At 43.2% G+C, this 18,356-nt stretch overlaps 1 protein-coding gene across 2 annotated transcripts in view; it reads left to right on the top strand.

Annotated features, from left to right (window-relative positions):
* Nucleotides 1–16,829, top strand: part of LOC138259941 (glutamic acid-rich protein-like) — a 130,835-nt gene extending 114,006 nt beyond the window's left edge. For both annotated transcript variants that reach the window (XM_069207936.1, XM_069207937.1), the window contains 3 exons: nt 12,511–12,573; nt 13,225–13,265; nt 14,089–16,829. In XM_069207936.1, coding sequence (XP_069064037.1) covers nt 12,511–12,573; nt 13,225–13,265; nt 14,089–14,189 — 205 coding nt within the window. In that variant the 3' untranslated portion in view covers nt 14,190–16,829. The remainder of the gene's footprint in view (nt 1–12,510; nt 12,574–13,224; nt 13,266–14,088) is intronic.
* Nucleotides 16,830–18,356: the final 1,527 nt, after the last annotated feature.

The following is an 18,356-nucleotide window of genomic DNA, read 5'->3' on the forward strand; positions in this document are numbered from 1 at the left end:
TTGGAACGGTTTACATGACCAGCAGCTATGTTGAACGAGGACACAGTGTTGCTAAAAACAGAAAATACTTGCGCTACTTAAAGCGTCCCCTGCCCCCTTAACGTGCAACACCTGCTGGAGTGAGATAGCAGCATCCCGTATAGTGGTGCAGAAGATGAAACATGAGTGCCTCCAGTTCCTCCCTTTTACTTACCTTTGAACTGGCTGGGGAAGCTGGCTGATGATAAAGCATAGAGTAACAGGCACTGGCCTCTGTAACAAAAGGGAGCATTAGAATGGGTGCCTTCTTCAGCCCAGGGGGGACTGGTGAGTGCGTGTTGCCCCGGGACGATTGGTGAGTGCCCTTGCGATCAGGGTTTCAGTCTCTGTGTGAGGCACAGCATCCAGTGTTTCTGTGCAAATCATGTAGTGCCTGTGAAGCATTCCAATACCTTCTTTTGGGTTTGCGCTAAAAGAAAACACACGAGGCACAAGCATTTGTAAATGCAGGAAATAGTGCTACAGACAACAGAAATGGAGGAAAAGTAAGTGGCAAACATAGGATCCAATGAAAAGCAAGGAAAGCAAGGGGCGGGATGTAAGCCCCTTTTAGATTTATATTAAATACAATAGATTTCACAAGCCCTGCACAAGCGCTGTGCAGACGAAACCTAAAAAGGTAGGGTCTCACCTTCTTTGACTAGAACCATTGAGACTGTGGTCTTGGGCACTCCGCCAAGGGATCGGGCTCACTGGCAATCATCTAGCTGCATCTTTGAATGTCAGAGCAGACAGCATGGGTTGGCATTATATTGCAATCATGAGTGACTACTGCTACTAGATGTAGTCCAGGATATCTTTGCACAGTGGGGCATTTCTCAATGTTTACCTCCTCTGAAAATGCTCAAAGCCAGCAGTTCTGCACCCTTCACTATCCATTGAAGGAAAGTTTGTGGGGCACATTTCATTGGAGGTAGAACTTTCAGCTGCATTACGTGTTTCTATCCATAGCCTTGATTCCTCTATTTCTGATCAAGATCAGCCAAGACCGTGCCCAAGTCATTCTCATTGCTCCCGATTGGCCAAGAGGGGTGTGGTATGTTGACCCCCTTCACTTCTCCTCATGTCCCCCACTATGGCTTCCACTCAGGGTAGACCTTCTCTCTCAACTGGGGGAAATGACGCTTCACCCCACTCTCCAAGGATTCCACCTACATGTTTGCAGATTGGGCAGGGACATTACTATTCTTTTCAACTGCCATCGGTGTTGGTGAATGTCATTTTGTCAGCACGTCACCCCTCCACCAAATGTGCTTACTTGGGCAGATGGAGAACCTTTATTGTTTGATGTGTGGACAATAGTTGGACCTCTTACAGGCCAAGCAACCACATGTCCTGCAGTGCGCATTATCCCTTGCTCAGAGAGGTTGTGCGATAGACACTGTTAAAAGATATTTATCCATATCGTCTGCATTCTTCTGTCTTCTGTACCAGCCATCCGTTTTCTAAACCCCAATAGTTATGCTTATTTTATAGAGGTTGACAAATATATGAGTACTCCAACCCCAATGGTTGTTCCTCAGTCGGACCTTGATTTAGTTATGCCTTTTCTTTTGGATACTCCATTTGAGCCCGAGCATAGTTGCACCTTGAGAATGTTGATTTTGAAGAATAGATGTTTGTGGCTATTTGGTGGCTGTGTTTTAAGCCAGATGGGTGAGCAAGTTGGAAGTCCCCAGTTTCCATCTCCCTTATACCTCTTTTGACCTTGACAAGTTGGTTTGTGACCAGGGCTGCTTTCCTGTCAATAGTGACTCAATTCCTTCTGAGTCAGTCTATCACTCTCCCAACTGGTGAGCAATCTGCAGATAGATAGAGTATCCACTTGAAAGGTTGTTACCACAGGTAAGTAACTTTTATTCTTTACTCAGTCAACTTTTTGCCAAAGTTTATTTCCATTGGTTGCATTTTTATGCTGCTCTATTGGAGAAGTAAAGGAAGAATTATGTAAAAAGTATGCACCCCCGTATTGTCATAAAATGGTGTTCTGATTGTCCCAGGTTTGGCACTCAGAGGTCATGCTAGGAAGAACTCGAAGTCCAGTTCAGATCCTTCCAGAAGCTGCTCTCAAAAACCCATTGAATTAATGCAAGGAAATCCATTCAAGACAGGGTTAGGAGCACAGCCAGATTTACACTGATGGCAGACAATGTAGCATATACCAACACACCCACAACACTTTTTCAGGCATTTATACAAAGAACGTTGGCATTGTAGATTTGGTGGATCTGAATCCTGCCCCCAATTTCTCTCTTATCTATTCTAGAAGATCTTGGGTCCACATTTTTGTTGAACATTGCCCCGCCATCGGGGCACTGTGATGGAAATAGAATCCTGTGAGGAGCCACCCAGCACCTATAATTAGACTACCAGATGCACAATGATGTATTGAATGGGTCATGCGGTCTGTGGAGGTCCACTCATCATGGGCTGCATTAAGAGATGAGAGACGAGAGAAAACAGTGAAGTAAACTGATGGACAGGGAAGAGGTCAGCGCAGCAGCCGCATGTGTCAAGGGGGGTAGCGGAGGGAAACAACGGGGGACAACAGGAGACAGAATATTTACCTTTCGCTGTCCGCCTCACTACGCCATCTCCTGCCTCCTCTTGCTCCCCGGCAATCCTGGAACTGCTTACATGCTAAATTTAGCATGTAAGCAGTGCCAGGGTTGGTTTACGAGGCAGTCACTGCTGCTGAGATACAAGCCTGGGGTCTGTGCTGTTTCTCCACCCCGGCTGTAAATACAGCTGGGTTGAAGAAACCTAAGTGCGCATGTGTGTTTGGCTGGCCACCTCCCCTTCCGACCTCAGTGTGGCCCCACCCCGCCGCTCCCTGGTTACTGAGCTAGTAGATGAAAAATGAAAAATAAAACGATAGCAAGCTATTGTTTTATTTTTTATTTTCCATCTGCTGGCTCAACCGGGGAAGCGACGCCCCTTGGCCACTGTGGAGGAGCCGCCCCTAGAAGAGGTGCCAAACAGTAAGAAGAGCAAACAGGTTGATGGAATAGGAGAGCTGAAATTACACTTTGAGGCTCCCAACATAAGACTGCACAAATTGTGTTGTCCCCAAATCAACATGCCCTATTGTATTCACCACAATCTTCATACCTCAAGCTTACTCCACACTCTCTTTTTAAGCCGCTCCTATACATTTTTCACATTTCAGTTGTCATCTTTCAAGGCTACATTTGGCTGTGTTTGTTCTGTTTTGACTTTTGCCCATTGAGTCACCATTCTGTACAGAATGCAGAGGGTGAGAGTGGACTGGTAGGGATTATGCCTGTGTGTGATGCTGTGACGTTAGAGTCAGAGAGAGTTGATGTTTCAGACTGTAGAGGACCATGACCGTTTTCCAAGGGTGTTCATTTGAAGTTCTTCTTTTTAGTTCACTTCTTATCACGGTCAAGGATCAGAGCTGCATCTTCTGTACAGGAGGACCAGCCCTCATCCTTGGGTCACCCTATCCTATAAATGTACTCAAATTCCTATTTATGTATTCCTACTCTTCAATTTATAGCAAAGGATGCTCCATATAATACAGTGTTCCTAAAGACCCCAAAAGCCACAGCGGCATTGAGCAGGCAAAGCGGAATGAGTAAAGGAATGGAGATTCTAGAGGTCCTTTGTGGCTTTATAGATAGCTCAATGATGAACACAGAATGGATATAAAATGAATTCTACCAGAAAGGTCGTTCTGTAGCTGACTTCCAACACCAGAGAAGAGGGACCAGGTATGCACTCAAAAACCAGACATCTGAAAAGTGATACCAATAATGCATCATTTATATGATTTATATTTCAACCATCAGATGATCAGTGTTCCTGGATTGCTCAAGAAAGGATTCAAGTCATAAACCCTTAGCATGAGATGTGAGTGGTAGAAATTACTAAAACAGGAATGCTTTTAGTAGATATGTGAGATTTTTGTCACACGTACGTAACCTTGTGTAATTCCCAAATTTCACATTATGTAAAGTGTATTCAGCGGTCAAATCGTATACAAAAAGAATGGGAACTGGAACCCTGAGTACAGTGGGAGTGAGGCAAAGGTGTAGTTAAAATAGCCTATTCTGTAACTATTATGTTGGCATTTCATCTACAGGCAACTGCATAAGTAAACTGCACTCATTGAAAATGAAAGATAAATGGAAGGCAGACTAGTCCTCGGGGAATTCCTTGATCTGGTAGGAAAATCCAGTTGGTTAATGCGATCAATTCAGGTGTCTGAGTTTGTAAACAAAACGTCACTGATTTTATTCCTGTTTTTTGCACTGGGGAAAAGTGATGTGGTTTATACTGTAGAGCTATGAAGTCCTAGCGTGTGACAGATGACTATCTAATCATGGGACTAACACATGTCTGACGCACTGTATAAGTCAAGCCACCGCAAATGGTAAAATGATGCAGTGTTTAAGTGCTTGCATTGCTTTCAAAAGTTTTCTTTTTAGTACTATGCAATTAGATCGTAACTAATGCCAATTGTTTAACGTGTTCCCTTTAAAACGAGGCATTCCAGAACTGGCACCGCCCTTATAGTATCTCTGAAAAAGAATATATATTTTTGTCATCATGAAGCTTCATATGAGTGCATCAATTAAAGACTATGCTGCCTCAAAAGAATCCTTTATATTTGATGAATTGGGAACTGAACAAATAAGTATTTATTTTGGGTAGCAGGCACACTGAAGAGAAGTATTGTTTCTTTTTTAACTGTTTGCCATTTTTCTCTGCTCCCTGTGCAGGAGGGCCCTACTTTCCTTTCGGTCTGAGGCAAATCTTAGTCTGCATGAATCATTCAGGGATGGTTGCTAAATTATAACAGTTTCAGTAAAATTGAAAAGCTTGAGAAACTTTGTCCCCATAGATCCCACCCACTTCAACCTAGGAGTGTGCCATTTTCTAAAAAATTGCATAATGTGAAATTTTATGTTTTTGTCCGCGGGAGACATATTCTCCTTAAACTACATAATGGTAATTTAACATGCATAAATATAAACTTGTACATATATTGTTACGCTTTCTAGTAAATTTACTACCTTTTGCTATTCATCATTTGTGGGGGTAAACTTGCAACAAAGTATAGACTTTCACGACTCCACCTTTTGAAGCAGGGGTCGCAAACAAATTTATGAGGGAAAATTTACTACAACCAAAAAGGATGCATAAAAATAGTAAATATACACCAGCTTAGACCAGGAGTAAGTCCAGCACCACACATAACCAACCAGTGGTACTGCAACACACCTCTATAGAAAATAATGGAGGCAGGGACTTAAAATAGAAGGCCACAGCAAATAATGTTAAATAAATAAATTTATTTTTACTATTTGTTTCGCAAGGTAAATCCTCATGGAGAAAAGTTGTTTTAGATACCAAAGAAATGTAGTTTGAATATTGTGTGAAATTTTGCCTAAATTAAGAGTATTTCATGAAAATAATTGGAAACTTTAGACCCTACCTGAACTGAAGGAGGGATAGGTACAGTGTTAGGTAAAAGTATTGCAAAGTGTGGACATGTGGCAGGAAAATGCCAGTCTTTGAATCCTATTCTTATTGCTTCTCTACATTTCCTGGTGATCCATGTTGACTCTGTAATTCCCTGATTTAGCAAGCTTATTGGCTTGATGGTCCAGTTTTCTAGTGTTGATGTATTTGTAGAGGATACAGTAGGTTTTCATTTTTATGCATCTTGAAGAAAAAAACAGTTCACATATCAGAATAATGTGGATGATGTGGTAATTCTTTATGTGGCTGGTTGATTAGGGCTGAAATCTCAAAAACCATGCAACAGGACATTCTACCATCACAGTGGGAAAGATGACAGTTAAACGGTGTTGCTAACAGTGACTTTGGGGAGGAAATATTTATATTTCACAAGAAGTTTTAACTGGCACAGAGACTTTTCAGTGATAAGGGTTTTGGATGAGAGGGCAATGTCAATACAGATTCCGATGGAAGTGTGTCTATTGGGTGAGGGTGAAACCCGCAAGCTTAATGTCTGAATGCCACAATTGAATTGAGGTTTGTTTTTCCCATGAAGGAGAACAAATTCTGTTGTTGCCTGACTTAAATTGAGGTATATAAGCAGACATCTAATGCTGCATGAGACTAAAGTGAGAATGATGGTGCTGAAATTCATTGGTAATGACAGCTTGAGTTAGACATACGTATCATTGGTGTCTTGATGGACTATAATCCTCTTAGTGGCCAGGAGATCACATCGGAGTTCTACAAAATGTTTGAATAGAATCAGTGTGAGAACTGAAACCCATATGTGACTGGTAAAAAGCTTTTTGTAGGTGCCCTTGCCAGGATTGTGCGAGCCACTTTTTTCATTGATGTCAATTTAAGTGCGAGCCAAGGTGTTGTGGAACCTCATAGCAGTGTGTCAGATTTCCCAGAGAACTATCACCATGGTGTCAAGGAACCAGCTTCAAAACAAAGTTCAAGAGAAGCAATAGCATTTTCAGGAGGATAACAGCATGCCAGTGCATCTGTTGGGAGGATTAATTGCTCTACAGACTCACCATTGTTCTGTCACTTGCAGAAACAGTCTTCCCTATGCTGTAGCATGTTTATCCTTTGCCTGAATCAATGCTCTTCAAGGTGGATGAATCTTTGGGCCCAGCAAGTAGTGTGGTAGATCCATCAACAGAATTTCAACTACACCCCGAACAAGTTAGACACCATGACCAATGTGGCCACGGAAGGAAAGCTCCAATCAAGAATAAAGTTAAAGATGTATTACAAACACAAAATGAAAGTAATGTGGACAAAGCACAAAACCAAATTGTAAAGATGCATAATCAGTAAAGGTAGCACAAGGCATCAAAATAGATTTAGGTGAACTAACATTAATAAAACTAAGCATTTAAATTAATAAGGCATATCATCAGTAAAAATATGTAAGGCACTGAGATATTGCATTGCTCAGAGTTAACAATCACTGGTCAGTTCAAATTTAGCAGAGTCAGTAAACTTTAGCTGCCCCAGGTCAGCCCCATAAATCAGGGAAATACTTGTATGGGGAGAAACACATGCAGGCAAATTAAAAAAAACATAAAGATGGCAAACATAATTTGGAAAAAAATAATCTTGTACTGTAGGTCACTAACTGAGTTAGGCAAAAGACAAGAAAAAGGGAAAGTGTCAGCATCTCTAAAGCTCTGTCAAGAGTCTTCTGAATGGGGAAAATAAAAGGATTTCTAAACCTAAGAAGGCATTTCAAAGGGCAGTGGCAGGGAGGAAGATACCTTTCAATGGGGCCAGCATCCCGGGAATCTGCATCAGCAAGCATCAGGACCAGCAAGGCATCTGCAAGCATCAGGAGCTCTCTGCAAGCTGCTAGGAACTGCGAGGACTGCTCAAAGTTCAAATCTCCATCAGTATTTTAGAATTCTCAAGCCATTCTGATTTGTCAAAGATATTAGTTCACGTCACGTTGAATAAGCATCATACAATGGGAATTAATAGTATGACTCCAAATTAAAACAGTCAATTACTTTACAGATCTGTCACTGTAACATCTACTATCTGTGTGACTCCATACTAAAGAGGGAGCTTGATAATAATAAAGTCTTTTTTCAAGATGGTCAGCAGAGAAAATGGAGGCCAAATATAGTCCAGATATCCCCCCCAAATGTAGCCACCCTACGCCGAGTTTAGCTTTTTTAAGCCCCAACCACAGTTTCCTTGTGAAAAAGACACCCTAACATTTCTTCATTTCTAAAGGAATTGTTTAGGTTTTATAGTTCTCATTCAATCAAGATGACATACATGCCGATTGATCTGGTTTAGGCAGGAGACTCATAATTGTTTAATGCAAAGGGCTTTATTTTAGGTGTCTGCCACCTGATATTGTCTATGCTTCAATATAAGCCAGTAGGGAAAATACATACCCCCTATTTTTTTCAAAATCTCCCACTTCCTGTTTAAAAATATTGCATGTATGCTTTAGGCATGCCACACGTTTATAATAAATTCAGAATCTTAACAGTCTAGTTAATTAGAATTCTGTGGGGCGAAGGTGGCAAGGGCATGGACTTGAACAATGGAGTGCGGGGATAGAGCAGGGGCAGAGACAGCAAATTGACATTGACAGGCAGGAGGAAGGAATTGTGGCAGCACAACTGACCACACAGGGCCAGGAGGAGGTGCAGTGCCAGATCCATGGACCATAGAGCGCAGCCTAGACAAGAGAGGCTGTGGCAGAATAGACGCAAGTGGTTGTAGCAGCACAACAGACCATAGAGGGAAGGAGGGAGGGGTGCAGGCAGAACAACAGACCCTAGAGGACAAGATGAATGGGTTAGGGACACTGACTCAGACAATGGAAGGTAGGAGAGAGGTGGCAAAGGCAACAAGCATACTATGCAGGGCTGGCAGCAGAGGTAGTGTCAGCACAATAGCCCACACATTGCAGACAGGACGGCAGTGGTAGCACAACGGACCACATAGGATAAGAGTTAGAGAGCAGGAGCACGCACACAGAAAATGCAGGGCAGGGGTGGGGGGAGGTTGAAGAGACAAGGGCAGCAAGCTGATATGGCAGAGCAGGTGGGAGGGGCAGTGGCACCACAACAGACCATGGAGACCAGTAGGGAGGAGACAGGACAACAGAGAGCATGGAGATAGTGAGAAGTGCAGCAAGCTGAGCAGTGGCAGCACAATGGACTATAGATGACAGGAGGAAGGGGGTACGGCACGCTATGGACAGGAGATTGAGTGTAGGGCAATGGACTAAGACAATGAAGAGAAGGACAAAGCAGGGGCAGGAGCAATAAGCAGTCCATGCAGGGCACACAGGAGGGGCAATGGCAGTACAACTAATGATGCAAGGCAGGTAGGAGAAAGAGTAGCAGCATGATGGACAGTGGAGGGCAGAATAGAGGGGTGGCAACACAACAGACCATGGTGAGGAGGAAGGAGTGGGGAGGGGTAAGGACTCAGATAACAGAAGGCAAGAGGAGGGGATAGGGACAAAAAGCTAACCACACAGGGAGGTGGGTGGGTCAATTTCAGCACAATGGCCCATGCAGGCAGGAGGTGCAGTGGCAGTTAAGAAAGGAGGCAGGGTGCAGCAGGCCCACATATGGACAAAGGGGTGTATGGTTAGGGGGGCAGGGCAGAAACAGCCATCTGACCATGTGGGGCAGGTGGGATGGACAACGGAAGGACAATTTACCATGGACGGAAGCACAGAGAGAATTAGGAGACACACAGACAATGAGGGCAGCAGGTAGGGACAGTGGAAACACAACTGACCATGGAGGGCAGGATGTAGTGGGGTCAGGGCTCGAACTCAGACAACAGAGGGCAGGAGGAGGGATAGGGAAAGCAAGCTAACCGCGCAAGGCAGGTGGGTGGGGGCAGTGTCAGTACAATGGACCATGGCGGGCAGGCAGGAGGGACAGTATCAGCAATGCTGACATTGGAGAGCAGACACTGTGGCGGCACAGTGGACAACGGAGGGCAGAAGGAAGGGGCTGGGGCAACACAATAGACTATTACGGGAAGGTGGGAGGGGGTAGGGCCCGGACTCGGACATCAGATGGCAAGAGGGAGAGATAGGACCCTAAAACTAACAATGCAAGACAGGTGGGTGGCGCAGTATCCTCACAATGGACCACATAGGCAGCAGCACAGCAGACCGTGGAGGGCAGGAGGAAAGGTGCAGGGGCCTGCACATGAACAAAAGAGAGAGGCTGGGAGAAAGGAGGACAAGTGACAGCAGAACAGACCATGCATGGCAGGCAGCAGGATAGTGGCAGAAATAGGGACCATGGTGGGCAAGAGGGAAGTGGGATGGGCATGCACAGAGGACGATGGGGGAGCAGAAGGTAGTGGGTAGGGCCTGGACTTAAACAACTAAAGGAAGGGTTAAGGGGATAGGGGCAGCACAATAGACCATGCAGGATGGGCAGGAGGGGCATTGGCAGCACAGCAGGCCATGGAGAGCAGGGAGAGTGGGAGTACATTGGACATTTAAGAGCAAGAGGGAGAGGATAGGAGCATTGACTCGAACAACGCAAGGCAGGGTGGAGGTGGGAGGGGCAGGAGCAGCAGGTCGGACATAATGGGCAGGCAGAGGGGCAGTGACAGCACAATGGACCAGTCAGGGGAAGCTGAGGGGCAGTGATGAGGTGCAAGTTGAGAGTGCGAGTGATTGTTATAGCCATCGAACCAACAAAAAGGGTGCCCTGCAGAGCAGCTAAAGATCCTACAGCTCCAGCATGGAGTGTTTTACAAAAATATGGTAAGCACTCCTGGGGTTATGAATTAAAGGAACTAAAAGGCTTACTATATGTTTTTGTTTAATGTTGCTGAGGAGCTGTTGTGCGCCCTGCGGCCCTCCAGAACATTAACAAAATGTTTAGTGGTACCCCTATCCCTTGTAGAGGCACCATCAAGATCATAAAAATGTGATTCAAAATTCCTCGCAGGGCATTATGGGAAGCTCCTTTCCAGAGAAGTACATTCTAAATGAATGGTCCCTGCAGTTCATTTCTTTTATTTAAAAAAAAATATTTTTGGGTGCCCACCAAGGGCATCCACACTTTGATTCTAGTTTTTTTAATTTATTAGTTTGGAACCGCAAGGGCAGCTCCAAGTCCCGTTGCCTTTATCTGCTCCCAGCCAGCATCCATACTGGTACCCACAGGCAACAGCAATTTCATATATAAACCTTGCTCAGTAAGTTTGCTCCCGCCCGGGCAGGAGCAGTAATTTACTCTGCTCCATCTCAGGTGGGAGCCAAGTTGTGTTCCCTGCCTGGGGGGAGAGTGTGGGCAGGGTTTGCTGGCGCTCTCCCAGGCATGTAAGCCACAGTGTCCCAGGGGATGATGGAGGTGGATGCACTCCCCTCTCAAAACCTAAGTCTTGACCCAAGGGGAGGAGGTCCTGAGGACCTCACAAAGGACTGGGAGGGGTTGCATGCCCCCCAAAGCTAATTAACCAGCTTGGCCCTGGGGGGTGAGGTCCCCAGGCCTCATGAAGGCTCGGGGAGGGTGGCTGCATGCCGCTCGACTTATTATCACAATCTATCCCATAGGATGGTGTTCCCAGGGCCTGTATAAGGCTTGGGGATGGACGGGCATATGTCTCCCCCCACCCAATAAAATTTAAAAATGGCTACCTACCCCCCTGCCGCGAGCCCTAGCCCACCTCTGGGCGCTGTAATGAAAAAAGCACAGCAGGCCGCACAGGTTTTTGAATTTGGCGCTGTAAATCTATGGTGCTGAGATCTGATTGATAGCATCCAATCAGATTGCTTCATAAGATCTGTCAGCTCCGATGATCCTACATAGCGTGAACTAAGCAAAGTTTTTAACCTTGATTTCTCCAAAACTAATGACCAGTCACAAAAAGCGTCCTTTTTGGACCAAGATCTAGCTTTTTGACAAGCTTGGTGTAATTTCATTGTGCCATTTTGACTGTGGCTATGTGTAATTTTTTATGGCGTTTTGGGACCCCTTTTTTCTTAACCCTGATTTTTCTCAGCTGCCATCTTAGAACTCGGTGCCTCGGTCCCCGATTCCTAAAAAAAAAGATATAAGGGAATAGGGTAGGGGCACCCTGACCCCGTGCGCCCTCACCATACTGCTATTACCCTCATATGTTACATCACACATGACATGTTAAATGACTCATGACATGTTAAATGATTGCATTAATAACATCCCTAATGACATCTGAAATGACATCATTGATAACAGCAATGTGCAAAGCGATGGCACGAGTTGTAGTTATAGTTACTTTAGGGCACGATTTATAATTACTTGAGATTATAGCTGGTGAATTTCTGTAGTTTTGTGTGTTTACAGTATGTTTTAACTGACAGTTTTACCTAACTAGAACATTATTTTAACCATATCCTACTCACGTTTCATTCCATTTTCCTGAGTACTGAGTCAATAAGTGAGTTACTCATCCAGCTTGTCAGGCATTACGCTGAACTCAATGAATTGTACACTCACTGTATCACAATGGATTGGATAGAGGGTGAAGAAAAGCTAGTGGACCATGTCCTGAACTGCACTGTGCTGTTTTTTTCCAGCAAATATCGTACCTCCTTTGTCACTGACTAATTCTGTGTCATTCGAAAATGAAACAATTTCACATTGCATTTTCTCTTTCCGAATTCCTGCACCCATCACAAAGAGAATCCACATTGGCCCTTTTCTTGGGTGTAAGCTGAGCCCACTATGGACTTTGTAATTTGTGCTGCACATGTTGTATTCCTACCCCGAGTTAAGTTTATTGTCTTTCCCCTTTTTACAGTTGTATTCCTTCTGGCTGACCTGATCGATCCCATTTCTTAGAAACATATTTCTACATGTCTGCTTTTTTCATTTTATATTTATTTTCTAATCTGCACTATTGAAAGTTCTCCTCAATGTGCAAGTAGAAAAATATAATTCGTCGTGATCAACTCATATCAATGGTTTCTTTTCCTTCCATGAGCTGCAGCCAGAAATCAATGCAGGGAGATGAACGTTGCAGGTCAGGTTCTCCTCCACAGAAGAGCTACCTGTGAGTAGACCATCAGCACCTATGTATCTTCGTCTTGTGGGCAAGAACATTTGCACAATTTCTATCATCCAGAGGCCTATCTGTGGAAAACTGTTCGGTGGGACATTTTCCCCCTCAAAGCAGCCTTCTTGCGTGACTGTTCATGGTGAAATTTGACCACGTTCTCAGTTTTCACTAAAGATGATGGAAACACTAATGTATGTAATCTTACATAATTTCACATACATTACATGAAATAAATAATGAACTATTTTTAAAAAACAGTTTCGCACACCCCTAAACATGGTCTGGTCTGCCTATTTTATTAGACATGTTGCACCTTGCTACAACTTCTGTTAAAAAGGCTTTATTTGGAGTTTTTCGATTGGATACACTGTCAAAATGTGACTGGTAACCCATCCTCTCTATTACAAGTGCAATAGGCTATAATGTATTTGTGAGACACCAGACTGGACATCCTACTCATTTGTGATGAAGTATCCCATCCGGCAAATTCTAAATAAGGGGCATCATTTCTAGGGAATAAGTGGGAAGCATGATGTGGGGCAGGGCTGTCCACAAATAGCATACTGGTACAATCTGGTGACTTGCAAAATAACTGTGTCTCCATTGCTCGAAGTGTGACTTGTCTTTCTCATTGCTCCCATTCAGACAAGACAAGATGGAATCTGGCATACCTGTTGGGACAAAAGGCAAGTTTGCACTCTCATGTACACTTGATTGTGAGTTGAATGGCTTCTTACATTGTAATCAAAATGGCTTGTGCGGCTCTTTGTGGCCATTGATGTGAATGTCCTAAGGTAAAAGTTAAATAACTAAAGACTGATTTAAATAAATGAAAGCCCGCACTTTAAATTTAAGAAAGTGGACATCTTGTTCATGTTGATCAATGCTCAAAATCCTGGTAGTCTCTGAGGACAAATTGATCCTTTATCAGGAAGAGAGCAGGTAATTAGGTAATTCCTAATGGTTTGATGAACTAGAAGGCAATAAACTAAAAATCACATATTTAACAACCAGTTTAAAACAATAGGCGCAAACCTTCCATCTGCAATTTGCAGGGCTAATATGTAAATGAAAAATGCTAGTCAGAAAACAACCTAAAGGGCAAAGTATATCAAGCATTGGAAAAACCAAAGAGTCTGTCTTTAGTAAGCAGGTGTGAAGGTTTTTTTGTTATTTTGATTACAGGGATATGCAACAACGTTAAAAAGATGAACAAAGAAAACATAATGCTGTCTAAACATGACAGCAAGGTGACTGCAATAAATTTTAATTTAACATTTAGTCATTGTATAGATTTTTTAATAGACTAGTAAATCTGGATGCTAGAGATCAGGTGTACTTAGAACAGGCGTAAATAAAACGATTTCGTTTTAATGCACGTCACAAGCAAATATGATTCTTATTGGCCCAAAGAAAGGAACTATTGGCTTTAATGTACTGTATCCGGAAGGCATAGTTTAAGCTATGAAAGGTTTCGTGAGAGGCACATGACTTTTTCTTTTTTAACAGATTTCATCGAGGGGTCTGAGGCAAGCAGCACAGAGTCAGAAGATGTGACGGAGAAGGGGAGGAGTCTGGAGAAAGAAGACTTTGATGGATTTTATGACTGAATCCCTCTGTCAAGGCAACTGTGGCTGCAGACCCACTTACTAGGGGCGGACTGAGGAACCAAAAGTAGCCCTGGCATAAACGCTCAAACCAGCCCCCTTCCTTCATCTCCTCATGCAGTCTCTCTCTTTTCATCTATCCAGTCTCTCTTTTCTGACTTTGATTACTTTCCCTCTCCCTCTATCTCTCTCTCTTGAAGCCTCCCCATGCCAGCTGTCACTCATTGAGTTGTGGAAAGTGACAGAGGAGCAAGTAGGACCCTCTGCCCTAAAAACCTGCCCCCAGGGCCTCCAGCCCACCTGGGTAATACCCAGTGGCAGAAAAAGCCTGTCCAGCTCTGGTGCTGTAGAGAACATACATATATTATTCCAGTCACAAGAAGTGTCCCTAACAAAATGTACATCTGTTCTAGTCACGGGAGCTCCTCATATATTGATATTCTCTGTGGGTCACTAGATGGCGCACGTCACATACTGAAAACATTTTATTGTCCCTAACTCCTCGTATTGATACCACTGTCTAATGTTCCCACTAGAGAGAGAGTTCTTCAGTCATGAATATTTTGCTGCGCACAAATACCGTATAGGAATAACAGCTAGGGCTTCATAATTTGTTTTCAATTCAATTAAATTCCATGGAATGCCAGTCGGTTCAAAAGAGAGAGCTCAACTGCAAACTAAATCATATTCCGCTTTCATAGGCTAGCTTGCACAGCAACGAGGCCCGAGTCACTCAGTAGCTATGCTGTCGGGTAGTGGGATGAAGCCCTCTTGTGGCACTTCATGCAAAGAAACACATCAAACGTGGACGAACAATTTCATGCACTGCCCAAGAGACATTCAGAGCTGTGTGAAGCTTATGCTTTACATCTGGTACTGGCTGACAGTCAGGGAGCCGGTGCTGAATTAAAACCAGGGTCACTGGTATTATAGGGCAGTGGAAAGCCAAGTAATGTAGAGGGGTGGGTAAAATTATGCGATAGAAGGACATATTGTTTGGCACTATGCACTACATGTTGTAGCTGTTTTGCCTGTCTGTGTTGGCGTTTTAACAGACGTTGATACTAAAGAGATGCCAGATACTATGCAAAATACAAAGGCTACTTAATTACGAAAGATATGCACATTCCCCACATCCTATTAATACTTGTATCCATGAACTCATAGTGATTTTCTCTTGGAAGACACGGAAGCTCAGATTCACTATCTTATTAACATTATCTTTTCTGATTCGAAAGAACATAATGCGATGTGCTCCAAACAATGTGCACGATGCAGAGAAAAGCCCTTCCCGCGTTCATCAAAAGGGAATATGAATACTTGACAACAGTTCTACCCCCTTAGTACCGGTTTAACATTGAATACAGCAAACAACAAATTGAAGTGGGCCAGTTAAAATGTGCACAGCGCCTGCCATAGCGTTGCACGGTGAGTGCTGGTTTCTTTAGTGACTTTGGATCTATTTGAGCTAGAAAGTACATTCTTTGTTGAAATCAGCAAATCATGCACCAAATGGTGGAATATGTAGCAAGAGTGGTAAGTCCATAATTATGTGTAAACTGCATAAATGCATAATTCCGGTGGCCGTGACTAAAAGGTACCTATGAGCCTCTCACATCAGCCAGGCAATGAGAGCTCCCCCATATGCAGAAACAGCCATTCCTGGTTTACTATCATTGAGAACCATGTTCACGGTTGTGAGGCATCAGCTGTCTGAAACTATGTTATTTTGAGAGGACCCAAACTGGAAGCACAAGGTAGTGTTAGTGGGTGTCAAAAATACTCTGCTTCTCAGATAAGCACAGGTCATTTACACAGACTGGGTCTAATGTAAACAAGATGCTTCCATCTCATAGGGCCTGATTACGACTTTGGCGGAGGGAATTTCCGTCCTCCTCTTACAAGTTCCACTATGGAACTTGTAACACAGTGGACGGGATATCCATCACATTTGGGACGGAGAAATCGCACCCGTCAAGGTCGTAATCAGGCCCATAGTTTTCAGCCAGGTCACATGTGACCTCATCGGTACTCGAGTGGCTGTTCCCCTCCCCGCACAAACAAGAGATGACACGCACAGCTGGAACAGCGCCCAGGGACATAGCTTCAAGGGGGAGAGGTGTTTTAGGTTGTTATACGCCCCAACAAGAGTATTTTCTAGTAAGTAGTTGGGTACAGGTGCTTTCAGTCGGGTATGCTGAGATGTCTGTCGGATTTCTCCAGTAATTTTTATATACACACAGACAAAAAAGTACACACACTTCCTTTCTGTTGAGAAATTCTTAAAAAATGTTGGTTATTTTACAAACTGTTGTGTTTTCTCTCACATAGTACCTCTACCAGTCTTCATTGATCTCCCTCTCCACTCCCCCCTTAGCCCCTTTCTTGAGCCCTGCTGGTCATATAATGTATTTTAATATTGTGTGCAAGCATAATTGCTGGAAAATCTGAATGAAGCTCACACTCTCCCAGTCTTACTGACCAAGCTACACCCTTGACATTGACCCTCATTTGCGGCTCTGTTTAAATCCCAAAGATTCATTTTACCAAAATATGGTTCAAACTGAAAACATTTCTCAAGTACATAATAATAAATATTACCTTTTTATGCAAAAGCCATTGGTTATGAATTGAATAAACAAATTACCCTTTATTTTGAAAACTTTCGTTTTGTCAACTTTATTTTATTGATTTCCTATGCTTTTGTTAAACTACTAATCCTACTGGTGGCTAATCGGTTCCGATGCACCACTTTCTTCTAAATATGTCCGTAGTGTGACATTTTCTTGTGAGTGAAACCAAGCAAAGAAGTGCATAGATAGAGATAAATATTTAAAATTACACCCTTTTGATCAAGGAGAAACCTTAAAATATATTGAAACTGCACCCAATGCCCTGAAAGGAAAGTTTAAGATACCTATAGGATTTGTGTACCCAGAAATATAAAAGTAAAGAAATCATCATAAAACATGCTCACACTACCATGCCATTTAACTTGATCGCACCCTAATTCAGTTAAGCACGTGCTGCAGAGATCAAATGAACATAGGGTCAATATTTTGATGTACCGGATTGTACAATAACGAGCAAAAACACATAAAGCTGGTATTTTTATTCTTTATCAGTGCACAAATTACTCCATCACCCTGATGTCAAAGAAACAATATAAATAGAAAGCACTTTTAACTGTGTTCTAGAGGAGATCCATGACTAATACTTAAATTGAATATCTACTTAAATGGCATGTTACAAATCAATAAATACAACTCAGCTTTCAGTCCTGTTTAGTACAGCATGTGGGGTGACTAAAAATGTGTGACTTATACATTTTAGTGTGGTAACACGGACAACCTCACTAAGGGCCAGATGTGGCAAAGGGTTTTGCCCATTCTGTGTCTATGGGAAAATGTGTTCGTACATATGGCCTTAAATTCTGTCAACCTAACCCCTGATGTGTGGTGCTTGGCAACGCTGTGTAAAGCATTGGCAGTCACAGTCGTCACGGCAGTTCCTTCCTGTCTCTTTATTTCACTGTTTGGTGCAGGGCTCCGTCAATATTATGGATTTTTGCACGAAACAGATTTCTTTTCATTTTCAAAAAGAAAATCCAGTTTCAGGATTTTCTTCTCGAAAATATAAAAGCTAAGGCTGCCTCTGCCATAGGAGTCAAGTCCCATGGCAAAGGGGGCATTTTTTTATTTTACTGTCCTCCACTGCCAGGAATTGCCTGTGGTGGCGGACAGTAAATGGCTATATCCACCCTTCCTAATTGGGAGGACGGACATATATCCGATTCTCTGACAGCCCTAACTCCGTTCGGCCATCGCAGAATTTTAGACGTACTGATGCCAGAGTAATCACTGATGTGGCCAAATGTAAAGTCAAAATCCCACATCAAAATTGGGAGGGTGGACCACAGTGTTGGCGGGGAAGAAACTCTGTCGCGTTGTGACAGAGTTCACTTTCCACCAACATATTAGTCGGGTCCTAACTTACTCATGGGGTAACACTACACTTTGACTGCTTCTTTTATATTTTCCTAAATCATATTTTTAGACTAATCATAGTTCTCCCTTCATTAACAGCTTAACTTCCATTATCACTGAAATCTGTTCCTTGCAGCATATGTGCAGCTGGGTGTTGTTTTTTCTCATCTTCATAAAGCTAAGA

This window comes from Pleurodeles waltl, chromosome 9 (genome assembly GCF_031143425.1).
Source record: "Pleurodeles waltl isolate 20211129_DDA chromosome 9, aPleWal1.hap1.20221129, whole genome shotgun sequence".
Classification (NCBI taxonomy): Eukaryota; Metazoa; Chordata; class Amphibia; order Caudata; family Salamandridae; genus Pleurodeles; species Pleurodeles waltl.